The following is a 27,271-nucleotide window of genomic DNA, read 5'->3' as shown; positions in this document are numbered from 1 at the left end:
TGTGCAAGCACAACCTGTCACATTGGGCAGAGAACTCTGGGAAGGAGAAAGGAACACCCTTGATCACATGTGCAGACCTGTAAGCCTAACAGCGACCGGTAGGCTTATGTGATGTCACACAGCCCTAAAAAACAGGCAGCCACTTTCAATCTCGGCACTTCACACTGCACATGCTGCCTGTAGCGTCCAGCTGCTTGTACTGTACTGTGCTGTAGTGATTTTTGCTCCAAGGGTTTCCGTTTTGGGGGATCTGTATACACCAAATAGCAGTTCTTTTTTGTTGCTGAAGTGAATAGGAAGAAATCTGTGTAAAATCCACATATTTTCTCTAGTGATTTCTGCTTCAATCCCAGGGTGTCCGTTTTGAGGGATCTGTATACCCCAAATAGCAGTTCTTTTTTGTTGCTGAAGTGAAGAATTCTGTGTCAGTTCTTGTCCTTCTGTATACCCCAAATTGCAAGTTTTGGAAAATAAAGTGGACACGTGTCAGTTCAACATAGCTGATTAACCAATATATCAGACAGAGAGGCGGCAGGTGGAGCAGGCACAGGTCGCAGCACAGTAATGGGAAGTCGCGGCAGGGATAACTCTGTGAGGCCAGAACTGCCGTTGTCATCTAGTGGCGGTGTGTTGATAAACAACCCAAAGGTTGACAATTGGTTGACTAGGTCATCCACTTCCTCCCAGATAACAACTGACAACCCAAGCCAAGAGTCCGTTGGTTCGTCAGATACAACCCTTAGTTGGCATGGCCCAGGCTCATTTCACTCAGCCAGAGATCTACTAGGTGGTCTGGCCTCAGCGTCACTATACAGCAAGGACAAACTGCTTGAGGACAGTCAGCAGCTGCTTGGCAGTGAACAGGTGGGGCAGACATCTGCTGCTTTGTGCACTAGGCAGGAAAGTAGAGATGTGGAGAATGGCACGGGAGCTTAGTTCCTAGTCCAAGTAGTCAGGCTGTGCATACAGACCATTGAGGAGAATAGCAGTGACAGGGAAACACAAATCGATGATGATGTAGCCGATCGCGGAGCCGGGTGAAGCAAGGGATTCATCATCATCGTCAGGTGAAGAGGGTGTCAGCTTGTGCTTAAGGCAGCGAAGCAGGTAGCCAGTCGCTACTGTAGGTGTGAGTCAGCAGGGTGGCAGGGCCAAACACAGGGTACAAACCCCGCTTGGCAGGTCCAAGTAAGCAGTGGCACAGGAGCTCAGCAAGGCAGCAGCGTTAGTAGAGTAGTTAGTAGTAGAGTGTTGGCAGTAAAATCACCACCTCGACGGTGTGGCAGTTTTTTGATAAGACACCAGAGGAGCCGAGCGTATGTATATGTAGAATCTGCGGGCAGAAAGTGAAGCTTGGTCAGGGAGCCAAAGTTGGCACCATGGCCCTGCGTCATCACATGCAGTGTCACCCTCCAATGGCTTGGGAGAAACGGCGAACAGACGTGGAGGTCCATCCTGCCGCTGCAGCAACAGCACCAGCACCTAGTGGCACACATGCCATTTCAGCCAGTCAAGGTTCCAGTACCTCTACCGAAGGGAGCTGTTTGTTTTTTACATCATCTCCCGGTCCAGATACTCCTGCTCCTCGCTACACATGGTGGCAGCAGTCGTTGCACGAGGCAATTACAAAAGAGACAACTGTATGTGTCAAGCCATCCTACGATGAAGAAGCTGATTGTGCTCCTGTTAAGTTGTTGGTACTGCAGTCCCTCCCTTTCCAAGTCGTGGACTCTACACCCTTCAGAGAACTAATGGCTTGTGTCGAATTGAGGTGGAGCGCTCCAAGCCGAAATTTTTTTTCCAAAATGGCAGTACCAGCCCTTCACAAATATATAGAACTTGAACAAGAGACTCAGCCTCCACAAGTCTAAGTGCTGCACAGCGGTGTCAAGTATTTCTACACCTGGTTTGCTTGGGCGAAAGAAGACACACAGGGGAGGAACTTCTCTGCGTCATGCAAGAAGAAATCAATCTGTGGCTTTCTCCACGACAACTGAAAATCGGAACCCTGGTGACAGACAATGGGAGGAACATGATGTCTATGCTGCACCGAGGAGGGATTGCCCATGCGCCCTGCATGGCACACATGTTCAATCTGGTTGTCAACAGATTCCTGAAGTCTTCCAGCCATCTGCAAGACATTCTAAATATGGTCAGAAAACTGTGCAAGCACTTCAGCCATTCTCACAAAGCCAAGCACACCCTCCTCAAGTTGCAGTGTCAGAACAGCCTCCCCCAATATAGTGTGATATGCAATGTTTCCACCAGCTGGAATTCCAGCCTCCATATGTTAGACCGCCTATATGAACAGAGAAAAGCCATTAACGATACTTCACGGCTGCTGTGGGGAGATGGGGGGGAGGTAGGAGCAGTAGTATCTCCATCAGCAGCAGCTTAAGTCTGGAGTCCATAATGAGCAACTTCCTTCAACCGCCTAGTGAAGAGGGTAGCCGCCAAAAGCAGCACCAGTAAGTGGTGGCCTACTTGGACAGCACTTTACCACCCCAGGTAGAGGATCCCCTGGACTACTGGTCATCTAAACTTGATGCATGGCCACAAATTGCAGAGTTTGCAGTAGAGAAGCTGTCTACCTGGCCAGTAGTGTGGCATCCGAGCGGGTGTTCAGTGCTGAGGGGGCCATCGTTACCCCAAGGAGAAGCTGCTTGTCCACCCGTAATGTGGAGAGACTGACCTTTGTCAAGATGAATCAGGCTTGGATCGGCCCGAATTTCAACTCACCAATGCCTTATACATCAGATTAGATCAGCCATGACGCCTCCCCCAAACGTTGAGAAATGAGTCTGGTTTCTAACTACCTGCCTCAGCCACTATTGTGATGCTGCCACCCGCCTGATGCCACACTTCTGCTGCCAATTGCTCCATCTGCCTCCTACCATCTTTACCAGGGACTGGAATTTTTTGCCACCTACACAATGGGGCCACATTTACTTTCCTGGTCCTGACGCAATCCCCGAGGTGCATTCTCTGACAAGGATGAAGTTCGGCGCGAACCTTCAAGATCGTGCGTCCATTTTCCTGCATGTTTCGCTGCCCCGCTGAGGTCCGCCGGAGTTCACCTTCTTCTTCACGGTGTATGTGAGTGAATTGTCTTGCAACACAATTTGAATTGTAAATCCCATGCTTAGGCTACATTCACACGACCGTATGATTTCTCCAATCCCGTATTTACGGCCGTATATACGTGACGTTTTTTATCCGTATGCAGCACGTATGTAACCCGTATTTTATACGTCCCCATAGACTTCTAGGGTATACGGAACTGAAATACGGGAGAAAATAGGACATGCTCTATATTTTTATACGGCTAGTATACGGTACGGTACGGAACGGAGTTAACAACGGCAATATAAATGGTCAGACGTATTGTCCATTGAAATGAATGTGGCCGTATGTAATCCGTAAAAAAACGGTACGGATACGGCCGTTTTCATACGTCCATGTGAATGTAGCCTTAGTCTGAATCAGTCGGGTTGTCTGTCGGCCACGCCAACCGATTTGTGTTGCAAGCAAGTCGGCACGATTGCGCAAAAGTCCGATCGCGAGCAACAAAAACCCCACTTAAGTGCGGCGCAAATCGGAAATAGTCGGGAAACCCAACAAAAATATGCCGTGCGGACCCTTAGTAAATGTGCCTCCACACTGTCATTGTGCCACTATGTGGGCTCCTGCTGCTGCTACCGCCACCTCCACACAATATCATTGTGCCACTCTGTGGCCTCCCATGTTGCTGCCAGCTCCAGAATTTGTAATTATGCCACTCTCTAACTTCATGCTGCTGCTGCCACCTTTGCCGTTCTTTTTTGGCAAAGACATAATATTTTCAGGAAAACTGTAATGTATGATGCATGTGGCATTTCTAATCTTCAAATTCAAATGGAAATTTTCAACTTCAAATGAATTTCAAACTTTGTCATTGTGCCACAATGTGGCCTCCCATGTTGATGCCAGCTAAAGAATTTATCATCGTGCCACTCTCTGACCATGCTGCTGCCACCTTTTTTTGGCAAAGACATGATATTTTCAGGAAAACTGTATTGTATGATGCATGTGGCGTCTCTAATCTTCAACTTCAAATGGAAAATTTCAACTTCAAATTCATATCAAACTTCATCATTGTGCTACAATGTGGCCTCCCCTGTTGCTGCCAGCTCCAGAATTTGTTTTTGTGCCACTTTATGACCTCCTGCTGTTGCAGCTGCCCCCTCCACACCTTGTCATTGTGCCACTCTGTGGCCTACCATGTTGCCACCACCTCCACACTGTCATTGTGCCACTCTGTGGCCTACCAGGTTGCCGCCACCTCCACACTCATTGTTCCACTCTGTGGCCTCCTGCTGCTGCAGCAACCTCCACGCTCTGTCATTGTGCCATTCTGTGGCCTAGCATGTTTCCACCACCTCCATGATTCATCATTGTGCCACTCTGCAGCCTACTCATGTTGCTGCCAACTGACCCCTGTCTCCCTGGAACACCCTGTGATTTCCATAATGCTGTTTTCACCCTCCACCGCTCTATGACATTACCACTATGTTTGGTTTCCCCTTCATTTCATCTGTCAGAAGGAATGAAAAGCCTCAAGCCTCAGGCATCTCTGTTTTGGATACACTCCTGTTTGTTTTTTGGCTTTAGCAATACTGATGATGGATTATTAACCGATTGAAAGCGGACACTGACGGATGAAATGAAGAGCAAAATGATCAGTGACATCATTGCAAAATTACTGCCGACACTCTTCACTCTTTTGGGGGGTTTCTACATGTATCCATGTTTAACAGAACAGGTTCTGTCGTAAACAATGGAATCATCTGATGTCAGTGTAAAAAGAGTACACTGTTTGATGTTATAGTGGGATGTTGGCCAACAGCTCAGTCCTTTCAAGCTGGCCCAGATGTTAACTTGTCAGGATGCATTCCTGTTTAACTTATTTGGTGAAGTAGGCCTCTGAAGTTGCCCATGGAATTGAAGAGTGAAGCGATTCTAAGAGCGACGGCTGTCATGTGCATGTCATACTAAAACACAGCATTGTTTCAAGACCAAACCATGCTCCCTATGCATATTTAAGCATGGCACAATGTTCTACAATGTTCATGTTTGCACATGAAAGAATATGCAAAGTCCGGCAGAAAACTGCCGCAGGGGCTTTAGTAAGTCTGGGCCATTGCCTGCAGTGACAGCGAGGTCTGTTGCCACTGCTAGGTTCAGACCTTATAATATAGTGACGTGTCAGGAAATCTGCAAAATGGCCAAACCGTTAAGTACTTTCCATTAAGTACTTGCCAATTGTAGGAAGTTAACTGCCATACTATCCCCACTATTTTTCAACCCCCTAGCCCTTACTATACCCATTTTGCAGCCATTTTTGGGTATGAAGTCAACATTGACTTCAATAGGGTTCGTGTTTGGGCAAATTTTGGCCTTAAAGGGGACCTGTCACCAGGAGACCCATTTTTAGCATTCCTCCAGTCCCCATAGAGCATATTACGTACACTGCCAAAGTGTTTTTGTATAAAAAATAGGTTTTACAGAAAAAAAAGATATGTTATATTCTACCTTTCATTAGCATCTGCTGTGTGACTAGGCACTCGTCACCTGTGAGTGGCTGTAAAGGAGCAGTTTCCCCTCCACCCTTGGGAAACTGCTCCTCCATGTGTCCTTTTCAAATATATGAATAACTCCCCTCACTCTGGATTGGCTGTAGAGGAGCATGGGGCGTTGCTAAGCCAAGTGATGAGTGTTTTCATATATTTGAAAAGGACACATGGAGGAGCTGTTTCCCAAGGGTGGGTGGCGGGGAACTGCTCCTTTCCAGCCACTGGTGTCAGGTTCCCTTTAAGATTGGGTCTCAAACCAGAATTTTTGAACAACCTAATCATCTGTACCAATGAGGTATCTTTTACATTCTCACAGGATGGCACCACATCGTCCAAGGACATCTGTCCAAGGACATTGTTCAGTTTTGCATTCCTGGAAGATCACTTTCCCAGAACTTCAAATTCAATTACTTTTCAATTTTAGATTAATTGAACTACAATTCCAGATTAATGGATCTTCAAATTAAAACATTTTGCATCAAAATATCTTTATAATATTATTTTAGTAGCCTATCCATAAAAAAAATAAATAAATGGCCATCAAAGGTTGATCCTGGGATGCCAATACCTGACCTCCAAACAATCAGCAGTTCACTGCCCTGGTTGGATCAAACACTTGCATAATAAATCTGCCCAAATGTATTTTTGATTTTTTTTTGTTTATTTATATATTTACTTGTTCAAGATCACTTATATCATAGATGGCAATGATGGTTTATGGTAAAATGACTGTATTACTAGTGTGCCCAGCCACAGAAAAGTTTTAATAGTAATTGATGATCCACAGGACTGAAAAGCCTTTAGAAGGCTCCCAGCTGTTTGAACGATCTATGACTGGGGTTGTTTCCAATCTAAGATATCTCTTTACAATAGCAGAGGCCCAGAAGTTGTGTAACTTAAAAGGCTCACATGGTCCAACTCAGTTTTAGTAGTTCCCAATAATCAGACATTGATTCCAAAAGGGGAAAATATGTCTTTGGATGCTTTAAATATGTTAGAAATTATTTCAATTCTAAAGTAACAAGCACAAAGTAAAACATAACATTTTGGATAACAAACATCCCAATAAAATGCTTGCCTTGTAAAAGAGAATAGAAATAACATAGAAATCGAATAAAAAACCTTCCGAAATAGAACTATAATCAAACTGAAAAAGTATTACTGTGAATCCCAATATGATATATTGCTGTGAAGGATTACAAAAACTAGAGCGCAGCAACTTCATTCCGGCGACTGCCATTAAAAATGCGTCCAATCTGTGGAAATAAAAAAATTTAAAAAACATGGCTTGAAATGTAACAATTTACTGAAGTTTTGAATAAAATTTAACACATATCAACCTACTATTGAATTCCATCCCCCTAGCAATACTCTAACATCCCAGTCGACTCACTCTGGATCGTGCTAACGATTTGTTGAAATCGCAACCGGCCAGAGAGAAGCAGGACAGAGAGCCAGCCTCCACCTTTTCGCATGGCCTTCTGCCATTGGTGTTCATCTGCAGAAGGCAGAGCTGGAATCCAATGTGTAGGAAGCAGCTTCTTGCTGCAAACCTTAGCACAGATACAAAGGGGCACATGTGTCATAGTTTCAGCTAGGCAAATTGTCTTTTTTTGCGACTTTTGTTAGCGCTCTTCAAGTGCACCTCGGTCTGCACCTTTTTTGCGACTTTTTAGGCGGAAATCTGCACCTGGTCCAGGGCAGGTGCAAAGGAAGTTTTTTTTTTCATGTAAATTGGAATTATTTCACTTGCTTTAAATGTTTAAAATTTTGCACAGTAACCTCTTTTGTCAAAATTCTTACATTTTTGCATTTTTTTTAATTGGTTACTTCTAAGGGTGAGGTCACACGTAGCAGTTTAATTGCGTTTTTAATGTATTTTGCAGCTAATTACAACAGCTGAGGGTAGGTTATTTGCCTTATTTCATTACTGTTAACATTTGTGTTTACAAAACACAATATAAACGCTGCGTTAATGCATGTGTTAACATTGCGTTTACTATGCGTTTTGTAAATTCAAATGTTAAAAGTAATAAAATAAGGCAAATCACCTCACAGCTCTTGTAATTAGTTTCATATGCATTAAAAATGAAACATGTTAAATCCCAAATAAACAGTAAATATACAGTGTCCACTCCTGCATATAACCCCCTCACGTGACTTGTGTCCATGTGGATATGAGACATTTTGTGTCACAAGTAAAAAGACAGGATCATACATAAGGTGCAAAAACTAGCCGCCAAAAGTCTCTAAAATTCACCTCAGAGAGACCAAACTATGATACATGTGCCCCAAAGAGTAACTCTGCAGCGTCTCTCTCCTCTCCTTCCCTCCTCAGGCTTCTTCTGCACACGAAGTGACAATTGAAGAAGGAGTAGGAAGTGTGTGCAGGGAAAATGTGACTCTCCAGTACTGTACCTCCAGCTGCTGATTTTACATTGATGCAGAGTGTCCTTTATTGGCTGTGCGGCATAAAAATCTTTCTAAAGTTTGGTTATTGCGTGATATGCTAACATTTGTGTTTTTGTACATAAGTATATTGTGTGATGTGCTAATATGCTTGCTGTATGTACAGGAACATCTCAGTAAATTACAATATCAGCAAAAAAAAAAAATAGACGCCTGCAATGATTTTGGACTTTAAAAAACACTGTGGATCTACACCAGCAGATGACATGGCTCCCCCAACCATCACTGATGTGGAAACTCCACACTAGACCTAAAGCAACTTAGATCGTGTGCCTCTCTACTCTTCCTTCGGACTCTGGGACCTTGATTTCCAAAGGAAATGGTAAATTTACTTTAATCTGAAAACAATGGGCCAAGGTCTTTTGTATTCTGGTGCACCCTGCAGTGCTCTGGAAGTATGCACCTTTTTTTGCTGCCCTTTGCTCACACTACAGATTTATGGCACAGACAGAATTGTGCTGTAGACAGAATTGTGGCGCGTGTCACTAATAAATGTGGCACAAACTCTGACTAAGCACCAACACGCCCCTTTATGTGCACATCTTTTCTGTCTTGTCGGACACGTGCAAGCAGTTTCCACATTCTTTACAGTCAGACAGAAAACTGGTGCAGCCATTTAATAGATCGGGGATAGTGGTGTCTTTTGGTCAGGAGTGACTTGGCACATGGAATGCAACAATTTGTAGCCCATATCCTGGATACCTATGTGTGTGTGGTGGCTCTTGAAGCACTGACTCCAGCACTGTTGACTCACTGGGGGTCATTTACTATGGGCCCAAATCGCGGTTTTCCTTCGGGTTACCCGTATTTTACCGTTTTGCACCGATTTTCCCTGAATTGCCGCCGGCATGCATGCAACGGAAATCGGGGGGCGTGGCCGCAAGAAAACCCGACGGATTCGGAAAAAACGCCGTATTTTTTTTTAAAAAGTGTCGCTTGACACACACTTACCTGCACCCATGATAGCTTGGTGAACTCCAGTGAACTCCGACGGACTTCAGCGCAGCAGCGACACCTAGTGGACATCGGGCGCACTACCTTAGTGAATCGCTGGAAGACCCGAATCCTCCACAGAGAGCACGCTGCTGGAACGTGAATGGACCGGGTAAGTAAATCTGCCCCACTGTGCTTGATTGGCCAACAAACTAGGAAATGAACAAATGAGGGAGATGAGAAACACCAGACCCAACAATGCAGAGGAGCTGAAGACTGCTATCAAAACAATTTGGGCTTCCATAACACCTCTGTGCCATCATCTCATTGCCACCAAGCCACACCCCATTGATGCAGTCATTCCTGCAAAAGGAGCCCTGACCATGTATTGAGTGCATTTACTGCACATTCTTTTCATTTAACCAACATTTCTCTGTTCAATAATTTTTTTACAGTTGGTCTTATATAATATTCATATTTTTTGAGACAATTGCCCAGGTATTATTGTACCTGTTCTAATTTTTTGTCCACATTTGCATTAAATGCAAATGCTCTTTGGAGCTTGCACATGTTTTTATTATGTCCCTGCATCACAAATACACGCTGCACAGTGCACCAGTTTTACTATATCTAGGCTAATGGCTTTTGGGTTTAACTTGGCTTTCTTCAACATTAACATAAATAAACACTTGAAAAAGTGCACTCTGTTTGCATTGACTGTATAAAATCCGAGTTTCACTTTTTGACTTTAACTACTGAAAAAAAAACTTTTTGCTGACATTCTAATTTATTTAGATGCACATGTGTACTATATATTGTATGTATACAGTATACATGCTATATATTTGTGTGTGCTGTATGCTGACCTATCACAGTATTCAACCATATCACTAGCACCGAATTTATCATAGACACAGTGGGGCATATTTATCAGGACCTCTGCGCACCGCCAGTGGCGCAGAGGCCCTGAAATAATCGCAAATGCTAGCTTATTGCTAGCTTTTGCGATTATTTTCCCCAATCTGCCACCTTCACGCCAGTGGGGCGTGAAGGGGCGCGGCCGGACGAGCGTGGGGCGTGGCCGGACGAGAGTGGGCCGGCGTGGGGCGTTACTGTCCCCGCGCCTGTGCACTCGCTGCTGCCGGCGACTTTTCATACATGAAAAGACGCCGGCTGCATATTTTCTACGCCAGGCCCTGCCTGGCGTAGGATAAACGCTGCGCTGCTGGCAGCCCGATACATCAAGAGGCAGAAGACTCTTGATGTATCGGGTTGCGAATTTGCAGCGGCGGGGCCTGCACGAGCGCCAGCGTATGATAAATATCCCCCAGTCAGTATCATCTCCCGTTGTAACTTTTTTTTTTTAAAGAAAAAGTTAGAAGCTGGGAGAGATTCGGACTGTATTCACAGAATGGAGCACATTTACTAAGAACAGGGAAAACTGCAGAAAATGCAGTTTGTCTGTGTATAGTGCATGGAGTGCCAGATTCAGGATTTCTAGTGCCCATTCTTCATGAATCTGGCGGTCCCTGCACTGTCCTGACAGAGTGCACCAACTTTTTATTTTTGTGCACCTTTAACATAGGGCGTGTAACACACTTTTGTTGGACTTTGACCTAATTTGTGTCGCATGATCCAGCTGCGCGACAAACGGTTTGCGTGTGTCACAATTGTAGTGAAGCCACTTCTTAAATACCTGTGCAAGCAGTTTGCACCTAAAAGGACATGCAAAGTTCACCAGAAAACTGGTCCACAGCCCTTAAATGTGCCCCAATGTGTTTGCATAGCATTATTTTTAGAATGGCTGCATTAAATGCAATACCTTTTAATATAGCTCTCGCCTTGCCACACAATGAACTTCTCACTACTAAAGATTTGAATCCCATCCCCGCTCTTAACTCTTGTAAAATGATACTGTACTGAAATTGAACTTACTGTTTTCCAAACCTTCTAAAGCCACTGATTGAAAAAGCTTCAGCAGTAATTGCATTTAAAATGATGGATGGGTATAAAATATATTTCTCAAAAAAGATAAGCCAAACATAAAGCTTTTCAAACCACATTAACTGGGCAGCATCTAAGGAATAGAAAAATAAATAAATCACATGTATAGTAGAACATAAATGTAAAAAAAACACATTTAAAGGGGTTGGGATTATACCATACCCCCTTCACGACCACCACATGGCCATATATGTCCTATTTGCACATGTCCTGTGCAGATAGCACATATATAAATATCATGATAAAGTAAAATTTTAAATGGTCATATCTTCTGAACCTAGAAACACAATTTTGGTATCATATTGGTGAAACAGAAGCATTGACTGTCACAGTAAAAAAAATTTAAAATACAGAACTTGATTGCCGACATTAAGAGTAGATATCTCCAATTCTGTTTCACAAAATCCTGATTTATATTAAAGGTGAGATTCCGTTTGAAGTGAAGCTGAAGGCAGAAAGCAGATGGATCTGCAGAAGACACTATCTCTGAACATGGAAAATTGTGATGGAGTGATAGCCTACATACATATTTGGTAAAGGTTTATACAATTTTACTGCTTATTAAAAAATTTTAATCGGAAAAATTACAAAAGCAAATATTTTCAGATTTTAATTTATTTGTCTACTTATTTACTTTGTCTATAAAAAATATTATCCCCTGTCACCGATCGTGGGTGTTAACCATTTAAATGCACCCAGCACAGCTGCTTTTTACTGCCTTCTCATATTCAGATTTCTTTTACCTACTGAGTCTACTCCCTCTCTTTACCTTTTATTACATTTCTAATGGTAGATGCCCAAACTTACTAGGCCCAAGACATTTTCTAGTATCAGGAACAGCTTTTCTGTGAATAGCTGTATATTGGAAAATGTGGTGACAGGTTCCCTTTAATCAGCCTTCAGACCCAAGAGGCACAGATGGTAACGCACAATGATTTAACAACTGGGCCCGAAGCTGGGGAGGGCCCGCTTCTGCCCGAGATGGATTTGGGCCCTCTGCAGCACTTAAGAAGGCAGTGGTGCAGATGCTCCGGCCACCTCGAAAAGGACTCACACGGAGGCCACCAGGAGAGAGTTATGCTGGACCTCTCTCTAAGACTCAATCATGTGTGATGTTGTCATCACACACGGCATCACTCACGCACATAAGGGTCACAGAGAGGGGCCCATGTGTACTGGCAGAAGAGGAGCAGCGGGACGAGTACTGGGTAAGTACAGTTTTTTAATTTTTTTATGAGCACTGATAGGAGGCTGCTGTTAGGAATGGATTATGAGTGGGGGGGCTGCTGTTAGGAATCAATTATGAGTGGGGGAGCTGCTGTTATGAATTGATTATGAGTGGGTGGCTGTTGTTATGAATCAATTATGAGTGGGGGGGTTGCTGTTAGGAATTGATTATGAGTGGGGCGTGGCTGTTACGAATTGATTATGAGTTATGTTACTGTTATGTATTTGATGTGGCTGGGGGGGCTGTCATGAATTTGATATGACAAGAAGGGGTTACTGTGATGAATTTCATGTGACTGGAGGGGGCTGTTATTAATTTGATATGACATGGGGGGCTGTTATGAATTTGATGCGACATGGGGAGGCTTTTATAAATTTTATATATGATGGGAGGCTGCTGTAATTAATTATATATGACTGAGGTTCCCTGTGCATTATTTAATATCTATAGGTGGCAGCTTTTTCAGTTTTATGGAGTGTTAATTAGCAGCATGGGACATAGAAGTTATCCAGGAGACACTATACTATTAAATGTGATACATTTTAGTGGCAATGAGCTGACTGGCTGGCAAATCCTGCAGAGACGGCTAGGAGAAGTCATTGTGAGGTTGTATAGCTGATAGAGAATTGTCACCTGTGAAGAGCCCACAGGATACAGACAAGGATGGACCAGGCTCTCAGCTTTATTTCACAGTACATTTATTGCCGTTATGTATTATATATTTATGTGTGCATTGCATTAAGGTCTGGTATATTTGTATTTTTTCAGCCGCATCCTGCAGTTATTAGATATTGGATTAGATGTATGTCCTATGACAGTGGTGGTGAACCTTTTAGAGACCGGGTGCCCAAACTACAACCAAAACACACTTATTTATTGCAAAGTGCCAGCACGGCAAGTTAAGTAGTAATTTATTGCTACCTGTTCTACCACAATTTTCAATTGTATCGGCCTTTTGAGGATAACAAAACAGTTGAAATAAGAAAGGCAATTTTGGACTAATGTTGTAGCATCATTCCACAATTTCCCTTTACAGGAAGAAACGTGAGGCCTAGAGGAGCTCTAAAGATAATCCTCCCCTTTCTACATATTCTACGGTGTTGAAAGTGTTGCTTTAAAGCAGCATTTCTTGAGTCAACAGGATTGCAGGATGATTCTTTGAGTTCTATGTCGAGTGCTATGTTGATGGCTTGGGTGTCCAAAAAGAGGGCTCGGAGTGCCACCTTTGGCACCCGTGCCATAGGTTCGCCACCACTGTCCTATGAGAAGTTGGTTAAAAGATTTTATCTACTGAAGCATGATTGGTTTAAGTAAAATCCTTCCTAGATTCAGTGAGACCTCTTTCAGAGTACATAATCTACCAAACTTCATTAAGTTCCTTAAATAAAAAAAAAATCAAAAGGAAGCATTTCAGCTGCTTACATGGATCTAATAAGTGAGTTGGTATTGAAAAATATCAATACAGACAATGCCCTAGTTATATACATGAAAGGCTCTTTAAAGCGTAACTGTAAAGCTATAGTGAATTTACCACATTATTATGTGAATATGTGATTCCCCTTTGGAACAAAAAGGACGAGTAACACAAACTAGGTATCTTTCTGTTTGTTTTTAAAGTTATGGCATTTCCTGTTCTGAAAGTGTTTGAAAAAATCTTTCTCCCGAGAGGTGAAGTGGGCGGAGACTAATATCTATCAGTCTGTGCCCTCAGGCTAAGGCCAGCTAGCTTGCTTACAGATCCCATGATGCCTTGTGTTCTCTATCAAAGTAATTTAGCATTAAATCCATTTACTTTCCCACAAGTAAATCCACTAAACACTGCACAATGCACATACAGGATGTATATAGAGACAAAACCAAAAAATACCCCTATATATTCAGCCTCTCCAACAATATACTCAAAATACCATAAAAAGAACCAGAGCGGCAAAAGATTTCTATATAAACAAATATGTAATATTCTTTATTGAAAGTACATAAACAATACATGTATAACCCTCAAATGGGAAAAAGATACAGTAAATACAGTATATGGGGGACACAAGTAGCCCCTGATGGAAAAAAGGGCAACACCGGAGACCAAAGGCTACCCCTATTAGTCCAGAGTCCAGAATGCTTCGTGCGAAACGCGCGTTGGGGTGTATCATTCGGCTTCCCCCTATATTGTCCAGCGTCTGTTCACTATGTTGTCGGGTAAGTGTGCAATAGTATTTTGATATACTCATTACTAACACTGGATGGTACCTCCAGTGTTGTGTACGGTTTATATATTCATTACTGCACTACTGCCACTTTTTCTGCCCTATGTACTTCAGTCTAATACTTTGATTCTATCATGTTTACTTTGTATTACATTTGGACTCTGGACTAATAGGGGTAGCCTTTGGTCTCCGGTGTTGCCCTTTTTTCCATCAGGGGCTACTTGTGTCCCCCATATACTGTATTTACTGTATCTTTTTCCCATTTGAGGGTTATACATGTATTGTTTATGTATATAGAGACAGCCTGGCAGCTTCCATCACAGGCAGGAGCAGGGAACATGTAATAAGTGGTAGAAATCATTAGTAACCCAGTTACATGTAGTCTATAGCCCGTGCAGTGTGAGCAGTATGGGTTAATAACTTATCTGGACAGAGCTGATACTGCGATGACAAGGTGGGGAAAGTGAGCAGTGGGAGGAGTAGAGACAGACAGAGAAACTTCTGTAAAATCACAGACTGGGATGGAGGGACTGATAGGGAACAGGACGATTTTGTAACTCACTATTCTGTGCAGGATAAATCTACATTCACTATTCTGCATTCTTCCAGCTCTGCTACATTCACTGAAACATGACCTGTTCCCCAGTGAGCAGGGAGCATAAGTTCCTCCCCTCCTCCAAGGAAACCGACAGAAACAAAGTGTAAATAAGCTACGGATTCATAAGGCTTATCAGCCCATGGAGAGGAGGCAGCCATTGCAGCAATAAAGTAATCGGAGGGGTATAGCAAAGAAACAACTGAATATAAGTAATAAAGATAATAGGCAAATTTGTTTTATATCCCATAAACTATTGATTTGTGAAAAATAAAAAAACCTTTACAGTTACTATTTAAGCTTGTTCTTAAGATGAAATATGAATGTACAAAGAAATATGAAGGTACAAAGTATTTTTGAATCCCTGTGACCATGGGAACTTTGGGTTTTCATGAGAAAAAGGATTAACAATAAAGCTTCATTGCAGACACCTTTGATAAGCCTTATAGTGGAGCTGTAACTATGGTCAGGGCCAGTGCATGTCCTTTGCAGCCCACTGGGTGAATGTGATTCTTGCTCAGCCACACCAACAACTTTCACAAGAGATGGCGTTTTCTCCTCTACGTTGTCAAATTGCTGCTCCTGCGCCAGTGTCCGTCTCCTCCTTCTCCACCACCACCATAGCCTCCACAAGTGCTGCTCCATCACAAGTGCAGGGCACAGCAGTGTCACACAGTTCTACACCTGGTTTGCCTGGGCGAACAAAGTCACACAGGAGAGGACCTGCTCTGCATCATGCAACAAGAAATCAATGTGTGGCTTTCTCTGCGACAACTAAAAATTGGATCCATGGTGACAGACAATGGGAGGAACATGGTGTCTACGCTGCACCGAGGAGGGATGGTCCGTGCGCCCTGCATGGTGCACGTGTTCAATTTGGTAGTCAACAAGTTCCTGATGTCTTACACCCATTTGCAAGACATTCTAAAAATGGTCAGGAAACTGACCATGCATTTCAGCTATTCTTACCAAGCCAAGTACACCCTCCTCGAGTTGCAGCGTCAGAACGGCCTACCCCAACATAGTCTGATATGCGATGTTTCCACCCGTTGGAATTCCAGCCTCCATATGTTAGACCGCCTGTATGAACAGAGAAAAGCCATCAATGATTTTTTGTTGATGCAAGCGGACCGTAGTACTCCCCTGTGAGCCACTGGCAGCTCATGCGTGACACCTGCCGTTTGCTCAGGCCCTTTGAAGAGGCCACGTTATTTGTCGCCAGGACTGCGGGATGAATAACGTTATTCCACTGCTTCATGTCTTGGAACTCATGCTGTAAAATACTACACGTACTACTGCCACGGCTGCTGTGGGGAGATGGAGCAGTAGCATCTCCATCAGCAACAGCTTATGTTTGGAGTTCATAATGAGCAACTTCCCTCACCCGCCTAGTGAGTAGGGTAGCCACCACCAGCAGCAGCAGGACATGGAGCAGACCCTGCACCAGCAGGTGGTGGCCTACTTGGAAAGCACTTTACCACCGCAGGTCATGGATCCCCTTGACTGCTGGGCAGCCAAACTCGATTTGTGGCCTCAACAAGCGGAGTTTGCAGTAGAGAAGCTGTCCTGCCCTGCCAGTAGTGTGGCATCAGAGCGGAAACAGAGTTCAGAGTTCAGTGTGGCAGGAGCAATCGTTACCCCAAGGAGAACCCGCTTGTACACCTGTAATGTGGAGAGACTGACCTTTGTCAAGATTAATCAGGCTTGGATCGGCCCGGATTTCATCTCACCAATTCCTCATGCATTAGATTAGATCAGCCATGAAACCTCCTCCAAAAGTTGAAAAATGGGTCTGGATTCTAACAACCTGCCTCAGCCACTATTCTGATGCTGCCACCCGCCCGATGCCACACATCTTCTGCCAGATGCTCCATCTGCCTCCAATCATCTTTACCAGGGACTGGAATTGCCCGCCACCTACACAATCTGTCATTGTGCCACTCTATGGGCTCCTGCTGCTGCTACCGCCACCTCCACACACCATCATTGTACCACTCTGTGGCTTTCCATGTTGCTACCACCAACACACTATATTATTGTGCCACTCCATGGGCTCCTGCTGCTGCCCCCTCCACACTATATCATTGTGCCATTCTGTGGCCTCCCATGTTTCTGCCAGCTCCAGAATTTGTAATTGTGCCACTCTCTGACCTCATGCTGCTGATGCCACCTTTGCTGTTCTTTTTTGGCATAGATAGTATTTTCAGGAAAACTGTAATGTATGATGCATGTGGCGTCGCTAATCTTTAAATTTAAATGCAAAATTTCAACTTCAAATTAATTTCAAACTCCGTCATTGTGCCACAATGTGGCCTCCCCTGTTGCTGCCAGCTCCATAATTTGTCATCGTGCCACTCTCTGACCTCATGCTGCTGGTGCCAACCCCACACTCTGTCATTCTGCCACTCTGTTGCCTACCAGGTTGCTGCCACCTCCACACTATGTCATTGTGCCACTCTGTGGCCTACCATGTTGTTGCCGCCACCTCCACACTCTGTCATTCTGCCACTCTGTTGCCTACCAGGTTGCTGCCACCTCCACACTATGTCATTGTGCCACTCTGTGGCCTACCATGTTGCCGCCACCTCCACTCTGTCATTGTGCCACTTTCTGACCTCCTCCTGCTGCTGCCGCCTCCACACTCTGTCATTCTGCCACTCTGTGGCCAACCACGTTGCTGCCACCTCCACACTATGTCACTGTGCCACTCTGTGGCCTACCATGTTGCCGCCACCTCCACACTGTTATTGTGCCACTCTATGGACTATGAGGTTTCTTCCACCTCCACACTGTCATTGTGCCACTTTCTGACTTCCTGCTGCTGCTGCCACCTCCACACACTGTCATTGTGCCACTCTGTGGCCAACCATGTTGCTGCCACCTCCACACTATGTCATTCTGCCACTCTGTGGCCTACCATGTTGCCGCCACCTCCACACTGTTATTGTGCCACTTTATGGACTATGAGGTTGCTTCCACCTCCATACTGTCATTGTGCCACTTTCAGACTTCCTGCTGCTGCTGCCACCTCCACACTCTGTCATTCTGACACTCTGTGGCCAACCATGTTGCTGCCACCTCCAAACTATGTCATTCTGCCACTCTGTGGCCTACTATATTGCTGCCACCTCCACACTGTCATTGTGCCACTCTGTGGCCGATGAGGTTGCTGCCACCTCCACCCGGTTATTGTGCCACTCTGTGGCCTCCTGCTGCTGCTGCCACCTCCACGCTCTATCACTGTGCTTCTCTGTGGCCTACCATGTTTCCGCCACCTCCATAATTTGTCAATGTGCCACTCTGCGGCCTACTCATGCTGCTGCCAACTGACCCCTGTCTCCCTGGAACACCCTGTGATTTCCACAATGCTGTTTTCACCCTCTATGACGTTGCTACTATGTTTTTTTCCCCCTTTATTTCATCTGCCAGAAGAAATGAAAAGCCTCAGAATTGATAGCCAAAAGCAGGAGTGGATACAGAACACACAGAATGCATTTCTGTGATGCTTTTAAAAGCGCATCACAGATGCCATGTGTGACCGCACCCTCACATGTCGTCATCTCCATGGAGTTAAACTACAGTGCTTAAAAATGCTGGCTACAGCCCCACATCCAAAATTTACACTAGTATCCAACCCTGTACATAACCCCCTCACATGGCTTGAGTTAATGTGGATTTGAAACATTTGCAACAAAAAGTCTAAAAAAAGCCAAACATTGCACCTGCCAGGATAGGAAAAACTAAACATGTATCACAATAAAAAAGACATGATCATACACAAGGGGCAAAAAAGACCTATCAAAAGTATTAATTATACACCACAGGAAAAAAAACCTAAGATACATGTCCCCTAATAATTACAAAAAACTACAACTCATTGTACAAAAAAGAAGTCCTGATACACCTCAATCAACCAAAAATTAAAATTTTATGCCTCTTGGAAGATGGTGGTGCAAAACACAAGTAATTGAGTTTTTATTCTGCAAAATTATTCAAACATAAAAATGATATACAAATGTATTATCACCATAATCATACTAACCCATAGAAAATAAATAACATGATATCTATGTTACACAGTGTATAAAACAAAAAATAAAAGTAAAAGTTTTTAATCAAAATAGATTCTCCACGCCCCTGTGTTGTAGGCTACACTACAACACGCTCTTGTGTAAACCCCTTGGTTTACAATCCTTTATTATGGTGGTAGATGTCCTTTAAGACTGGTGTCTTAAATGCCAGTCTTAAAATTCATCCCTCATCCCACTACGAAAATCATGGCATTGCCACTATCTCCATCTGCTACGGCTGCTTCTGTCTCGTAGCTCCCAACCATCCAGGATTTGGTGGGACAGTCCCTGTTTTCAATTGGGCAGTTGGGTGATTGTCACGAGATGCCCCTCTGCTTCTCCCGCCTCCTTCTGGACCTGTACATTACAGCTGCAGAGTGGAAGCATTGGGACCTGGAGATGGTGGGATCAGGTTCCTGCTACCTTCTCACATATCTGCTTCTCTTTAGCAGATATGTTAAGAGGTAGCTCCTTCCTTTGGTTGGACCTGCCCCTTCTCTGAGTCACATTCAGAGCCATTCAGAGGATGAGAAAATGGGATTGCTGTGAGGAAACAAGAGAAGGTAATTACATTTTTTTTATTAATACCCACGAAGGGAGGAGGGGTCCACAGTCCAAGGAGGATGGATGATTGGACACCACAGTATGAGGAGGATGGAGTACTGGCGACCACAGCAAGAGTAGAATGGAGGACAGGGCCACATAGTATGAGGGGGATGGAGGACAGGGGGCCACAGTATGAGGAGGATGGACGATAAAGTGCTGGGGCATAGAGGGGCATAGAAGACAGTGACCACAAGTATAGTATGAGGAGGATTGAGGAGGATTGAGGCAGAGAACACAGAATTGTTAAAAAGAATCAACAATAAACTTTATTGAATGGCATTTGGTGATACAATGCAAATGGTAGATACATCACATAAATGTTGGTCTCGCAGGATCCACATAAAAGGGAAAGATACAGAGAACAGCGTACGGTTATACAGTATGCAGACTCTGTCCACAATCATGGAGGATCGTCTCCATGGCAAAGAGGAAAAGAAAGAAAAAAAAGGAAGAACATGTAGAAACGTCCAACATATTTATAATCATACATTTGAAGAGTGTGCAGAACAACAATGAGTAAAATTTAGCACATGCCCTGGTAGCAACAAACAATATGCAAAATAAACAGCACAAAGCACCCAACCACACACCTGCAACATATTCCCACCCCAGGGCCGCCTCTAATGGTGTAACTAGATAAGGGCGAGAAAAAGCCAATACATATCATAGAGAGTGTAATTAGGATGGAATGAGGGGAACTCATTTGTCTCAGATGGCATGGAACCTCCTATCCTTCTTCCTGTGAATAACTAGCCACATTTTAAGTGGGAAGGTGTTATTCACTGCCTTGATCTAGTCACGGAGTGAAGGGGATGTGCAGCCATCCATAATCTAGCTACTGCCATCCTAGCATAATACATTGTTTTGGTAAGGAAAGCATGGATTGGAACAGTTTAGGAACCACCAGAAGGAGACAGAGCTTATAGTCATCAGGGACAGCCACTCCCATTTTATCTACAAAAATTTGCGAACTCTCGTGCACAACATAAAGAGTTGGCATATCAAGGGGGATACCCCTCTGGTCCTTCTGTCTCCTCCAAATATGAGATGTTCAGGTGGGGTATGTAGACTAGAGTAGAGGTTTATAAGAAGTGCCATGGTGCATGGTTTTTCAAGGTGGAACATCCAGGGAAAGTGGAACTGCTCGGCCGCCCAATAGTATAGCTTAAAATTAGAAAGGTTCACCACCCCTCCTCCAAAGAGCAAAACAGCTAGCCAGTGGCTATCCTTGTCCTCCCTCCTCCCCAAACAAATAGGGCTACGCAACTACGAAGCTTCTGAAAGAATTGGCATGGAATATACACTGGTGACAGAAGTAGGACGTACAGGATTTTAGGTAGGAGAACCATTTTGACCAAGTTGACACAGGCAGAAAGGGATAGAAAAAGTTTTGGCCATGCCCCTGTGCGCTGACGCGCCAGTAGGGGGGAATACATTTAGTAATCCACAATAGAGTGGGAACACAGTAGTCAATAGGGAGTATATGCAACTTAGTCCTATTAATCATAAGGCCTGAATGGTTGCCAAATTCTGTGTTTCCCTCCAGCACTGCACTCTTCCAAAAATAGCAATGTGTCGTCAGAGTATAAAGTAATAGTCTCTACCTTCCTACCCATTGTCAAGCCTCTGATGTCAGACAAGCTTAATGGTTTAACTTAATGATTCTTCAGCCATAACATATAGAAAGGGGGGGGGGCAGCCCTGGTGTGTCCCCTTAGCCAGTGAGAATTGTAACCCCCTGTTCTCACATGTTTTGATGGGAATTATCTAGGTAATTAAATAAAAGACACAAATAACCTCACAAAAAGACTAGCAGCAATTCAGGATTTCAAAAACAATCAAAAGCTCATAGTGAAAAAGAAAGATAAAAGGGAAAAAACTATTTTGATATCCAAAAAGTATTATAAAGAAGAGGCCAAATATTTATTGAGACTCAAGATCACATAGCAAAAGCTGGGAAGAAACCCCAGAAACCCTTAGTTCATTGTTGAATATACTAAGGCACCAAACTTTGGACCAAAGATTTAAAAAATAAAAATATGTAGTTGCCATTGCTGAGATAGGGTTAGTGAGTGAGGCATTGTCAGAATATATAGACTGGTTACTATGTCCCCTTCTTATTTAAATTCCATCCTGTTAAAGGCACAACTGACTTCCTATAGCTCATAAAAAGACCTTTAAAAGACTTAACACTGTTTTCATAGATGTAGAAAATATATATACTTGCATTCTCAATAAAAAAAAAGCCATAGTGGCTATAAGAACAGTGTTGCAATAACTCCTAACTTTTGGGCTAGAGAAAGGTTTGGCTAAACCAAGCCACTTGTCACGGTATGCGTTTTAAACGCAATCCAAAGACCCCAAATGCAATCACATTCTAAGGTAATTTCGAGTTTCCATTGGGTTTAGCAAGTGTGATGGAAATGCAATGTTATCTCAGCAGGTGATCAAGTTTGGAGCCTTTTGATCGCCTTTACAAATCCTATAAAATTCCTTAAAAAATAAACAAATAAACACTGCCTAATGGTCCAATAATAGCAAGAGGGTAGCTTCAGATTTTGCAAAATAAGAGAGATACCAAGATACCAAGATATAGTCTACACAAAAAAACCTAAATGTTGGGAACAGAAGGTTCCCATTCTATTACACATATCTAGCAGACATTATAAAGACAGCCACAGGAGGAACTGGCATATGGTAGAGAGTGACCTTAAAATCGGTAGCAGGAAAAAAAAGCCAATTAGAAAACAGTAAATATGACACCAAATGTGAAAGATACGCTGACCCAGGGGCGTCGCTAGGTCAAAAGATCCGGGGCTCGTACCCCGGATCTTTTGGCCTGTGCCCCGGATCTCCCCGAGCATCCTACCCGCTCTCAACACGATCCGTGTCCTGCACGGATCGTGATGAGAACGTTTGCTGTTACTGCTTTCCCCAGCAGCTCAACCTCCGGTGAATAATAGTCACAGAGTCTGAAGGACCTGTGATGATGTCATGGTCACATGACCTGCCGGGGAAAGCAGTGCACACACAGAGAGAGAGCTGCATCTGTGAGGTAAGGGGGGAGACATGATAGGAAAGGGGGAGAATAAGGGGGGTTAGTGTGAGCACATTACTTACTGGGGGGCTGTGTGAGGCACATTACTTACTGGGGGCTGTGTGAGGCACATTACTTACTGGGGGGCTGTGTGAGGCAAATTACTTACTGGGGGGGGCTGTGTGTGGGGCAAATTACTTACTGGGGGGCTGTATGGGGCACATTACTTACTGGGGGGGGGCTGTGTGAGGCACATTACTTACTGGGGGGCTGTGTGAGGCACATTACTTACTGGGGGGGCTGTGTGAGGCACATTACTTACTGGGGGCTGTGTGTGAGGCAAATTACTTACTGGGGGGCTGTGTGTGAAGCACATTACTTACTGGGGGCTGTGTGTGAGACATTACTTACTGGGGGGGCTGTGTGAGGCACATTACTTACTGGGGGGGCTGTGTGTGAGGCACATTACTTACTGGGGGGGGCTGTGTGTGAGGCACATTACTTACTGGGGGGCTGTGTGTGAGGCACATTACTTACTGGGGGGCTGTGTGGGGCACATTACTTACTGGGGGGCTGTGTGGGGATATTACTGGGGGCTGTGTGGGGCTCTTTTCTTACTGGGGGGCTGTGTGGGGCACTTTTCTTACTGGGGGGCTGTGTGGGGCACATTACTGCGGGGCTGTGTGGGGAACTTTTCTTACTGGGGGGCTGTGTGGGGCACTTTTCTTAATGGGGGGCTGTGTGGGGCACATTACTTACTGGGGGGCTGTGTGGGGCACATTACTGCGGGGCTGTGTGGGACACATTACTGCGGGCTGTGTGGGGAACTTTTCTTACTGGGGGGCTGTGTGGGGACATTACTGGGGGGCTGTGTGGGGCACATTACTTACTGGGGGGCTGTGTGGGCTGTGTGGGGCACTTTTCTTACTGGGGGGCTGTGTGGGGCACATTACTTACTGGGGGGCTGTGTGGGGCACTTTTCTTAATGGGGGGCTGTGTGGGGCACTTTTCTTACTGGGGGGCTGTGTGGGGACATTACTTACTGGGGGGGCTGTGTGGGGACATTACTGGTGGGCTGTGTGGGCACATTACTTACTGTTGGGGCGTGATGGGTAACACGCACCTGGTTTTGTTTAAATGCAAGACAAAGTGTGAGCGCTGCCTTACAGTATTTGGGGAGATTGTTAGGGGCAGCAGCAGGATAACACTGCCAGGGAACCAAGATGTAGGAACAATGAGGAACATAAGATGTGGTGATGCCTAATGGAGAAGATGGAGGAGACGTCACCTGCAGTCACTGGAGGGAAAAAGTAGGGATTTCTCTGGTGTTTCTGTAGCTGTATACACTGTCAGTAAAGTTGTTATTTGAGGGGTTATGTACAGGAGGGGGCATTACAAAAAGAGCGCTACATATGTATTGGGGCCCATGCCCCGGATCTTTTACAACCCTAGCAACGCCCCTGCGCTGACCCCAAGGGAAAGCACAGTTGTGGAAATTGCAGATGTTGTAATTATTATATTTTGGAGACTAAAAGGTGAAGGAGAAGGTATCGTAAGGCCTAACACGATGGGTTCACTAGGCATAAACAATAAAATAGATATGAGTGTTTTTCTATTAAAAAAAAAATTAATTCAATGAGCCAATGTTCAATAAAAACTACTAGTACATAAAGTTTGAGTTTGACATTTTACCTCAAAACAAGCAATTGCAATTTCCTGTTTTGCTGCACTGGGGCTTCTCACAAGTCCTTTTTCCATATGTATGTATATTTTTAATTATGAAGATAGGCTGGGATTATGGGATTAGCAGTTCCTTCCTGTAATAGTTACATGTTTTTATATTATATTATTCCCCCTTGTGTAAATACACTAATGTTATTCAAGTTATATTTTTCACATAGGACTTTATTTCCAATATTTTATTAGTGCTAACATGCCTACTATAATGAAACAGATGCAAAGAAACACATTGTAAGTGCCACATGTGACCACACCATGAAGGCTTGAAAATAGCCTCATTAGGTGGAAAGACACACCTACACCATTGATAAAATCACTGAAGTTGACGTAGATTGCTGTTTCTCTGCGTTTGGCTGTCAACAGTCGGCACCCAAATTGGGACTGATACTCACTGTGCTAGAGGAAAGAGTGCATTATTTCTATTTCATTACAATTACATGTACTATTCATTCAGATTTACCAGTTAGCATTATATGGCATAGTTTGTGAATTTTACAGTTTTCTATACGGTATCACTTAAGAATGTAATGAACTACTAACCAAGTATGTCTCTCTGCCCGTATTCTTTATTTTGAAGAAGTGGTTGTGCAATCCATAGCCATGGATGGTGTTTCCGTAGTTGTGGTATTATATAGTGTGCCAGGAGACCCACAGCCAATGCCATAACAAGAAGCACAGTACTGAGAATTGGCTATATATAAAATAAAAATAAAAAATCATTAGATAGCTATAAAAAAATGTCATAATACTTTGTGATGCAAATGAATGTGAAAACAAATGTCATATTATCAAGGTATTATCCACAAAATACAAAAAGCTGCTTTTGATGTAATTAAAATAATTTCACCAGTCCTCAAAGTTACAGCACCCAATGCGACCTTTGAATCTCATTTTTGCTTGTTGACAGATGATATACCACTTGGGGGAAATGACCTCTAAACAAACATCACTAACTGACCTCAGCAATTTTGTTCTTCTTTGTGTGTATAGTCGAAAAGCCCTTTGACTAAATTGCATGAATCAATAGGTACATGATAATAGTAAACCTTTACTGTATTCAAAAATTATATTTCTATGTCCTTCTTCCCACCCTGCCTTTCTTCATTTTTAAGCAATTTGTATACATCAGCTTTCTTTCCTTTAAACCATTGTGAGATAAGGAACATCATAATGTGTCTAATGATTTAACTCTTTACAGACAGTCCCTGAAGATTTAGCTCTTTCTTGCTTGACAAGGGCTGTCACGAGACAAAACATACCATGGAATAAAGACGACATTTTTTTTGCTACATCCTGATGCTGCTACTTTTCTGTACATGTCTCCTTATGGAGCTAAATCGTCAACAGAAATATGCTCTACTTAGGGTCATGCACACAAACATGTCATGTTATCCGGGTGAGCACAAGGCCGTGAGGATGGATGAACGCCCAGTAGAAAGCCCAGACCGTGAGCAGGTGCCATAGGCCTCTATGGGGGCTGTGATACGGCCACAAATTGAGCAGCCATATCATTGTCCCCCGTATGGTAGTGTGCATGGGGCCTAACTATGTAAAGAGTTAAATGGGTTTTCACACAAACTATTTCTTTCTCAGATAAATCTTTCTTAAAGTAGGGCAATATCAGTGTCTATCCTTTGCAAGTGTGCAAGGAGTTTCTGCTTCTTAGCAGGAAAATTTATACCTCTTACGTTCCTGGATGTAATCTTTATTCTATTACTACCCATTAACTTCTAAGTTATCTTTATTCAACCTCCTTCCATAAAAAAACCAGTTGCATGCCTCCTTCCCTCCCTTCCCCCCTCCCCCTTCCCCTATACCTTTTATTGTAACTTCCCTTTTTCCCTACTGGCTCCTCCATCTACACCTCCATCTCCTACCTCCTCCGGTCTCCACCTCAACCCCCCACAGTAGAGAAAAAAAAATCATTTTTGACATGAAGGGGAACAATATCCTCATCATCTACTGCGTTTGTTGTTCTCTTCTTCTCACTACTCAATCTTCAAACATTTTTTGCAGAACTCTTCTGCTTCTTTTACTTTAAAGAAAGTTTTTATGCTTTTATCTTCTCTGAAGATCTTCAGAACGGCAGGAGCTTGCAAACGGAACTTCACCCCCTGTTTATGGAGTTTTCCACATAGAAGACCAAACCGTTTCCTCTTCATACTTGTTTCTGCTGCGTAGTTAGGGTATATTAGATGTTTTTAATTTTCCCAACTCAGATATCTTTTTTCTCTGAAAAGTCACAGCATCTCGAATTCATCTTGAAAAACAACTTTTCTATGGAGGTGACTGTGTCTTCCTTTCCAGATGTAAGGGATACTGCCCCTGGTTTTACTACTAGGAAAAATTTAATACCTGCCAAGCCACAGCAAAAAATAAGGAAAAAAAACCTTTCTACTCATCCTCTCGATCATTCACCCGGTCTCTCTTGTAGTAATTATAGTGAGTCCCATCAGATGACTTTTCTGTCCTTCGCCGGCATCGGGGTCTCGACATTGCTCTGCTTCTGCTTCCCTGCTCTGCCATCGAATTGTAGCATCGGCGTCCTCTCTCCATACATTCCTCTGCCTTGGATTTGGCCGGTGGAGCTCACCTGTACACTCACATATGTGCAACCATTGGACGCCGCCCCGGAACGATCATGAAGGGCTTAAGAAGAACTTCTATATCAGGGTTAATCCAGAGTTTGTTGTTAGAGAAGCACCTCACCATTTTTTGGGGTATGGTGTTTTCTGTACAAACATTTACACTCACCGGCCACTTTATTAGATACACC

The 27,271-nt window shown here is 43.7% G+C and overlaps 1 protein-coding gene across 2 annotated transcripts in view; it reads right to left on the bottom strand.

Annotated features, from left to right (window-relative positions):
- Positions 1-27,271, bottom strand: part of PCNX2 (pecanex 2) — a 454,272-nt gene that overhangs the window by 123,469 nt on the left and 303,532 nt on the right. For both annotated transcript variants that reach the window (XM_072141166.1, XM_072141167.1), the window contains 3 exons: positions 25,036-25,186; positions 10,950-11,091; positions 6,691-6,868 (listed from right to left, as the gene is read on the bottom strand). In XM_072141166.1, coding sequence (XP_071997267.1) covers positions 6,691-6,868; positions 10,950-11,091; positions 25,036-25,186 — 471 coding nt within the window. The remainder of the gene's footprint in view (positions 1-6,690; positions 6,869-10,949; positions 11,092-25,035; positions 25,187-27,271) is intronic.

Source organism: Engystomops pustulosus, chromosome 3, assembly GCF_040894005.1.
Source record: "Engystomops pustulosus chromosome 3, aEngPut4.maternal, whole genome shotgun sequence".
Lineage (NCBI taxonomy): Eukaryota > Metazoa > Chordata > Amphibia > Anura > Leptodactylidae > Engystomops > Engystomops pustulosus.
Note: the sequence above shows the minus strand (reverse complement) of the source record. Positions and strands in the feature narration are given on the sequence as shown.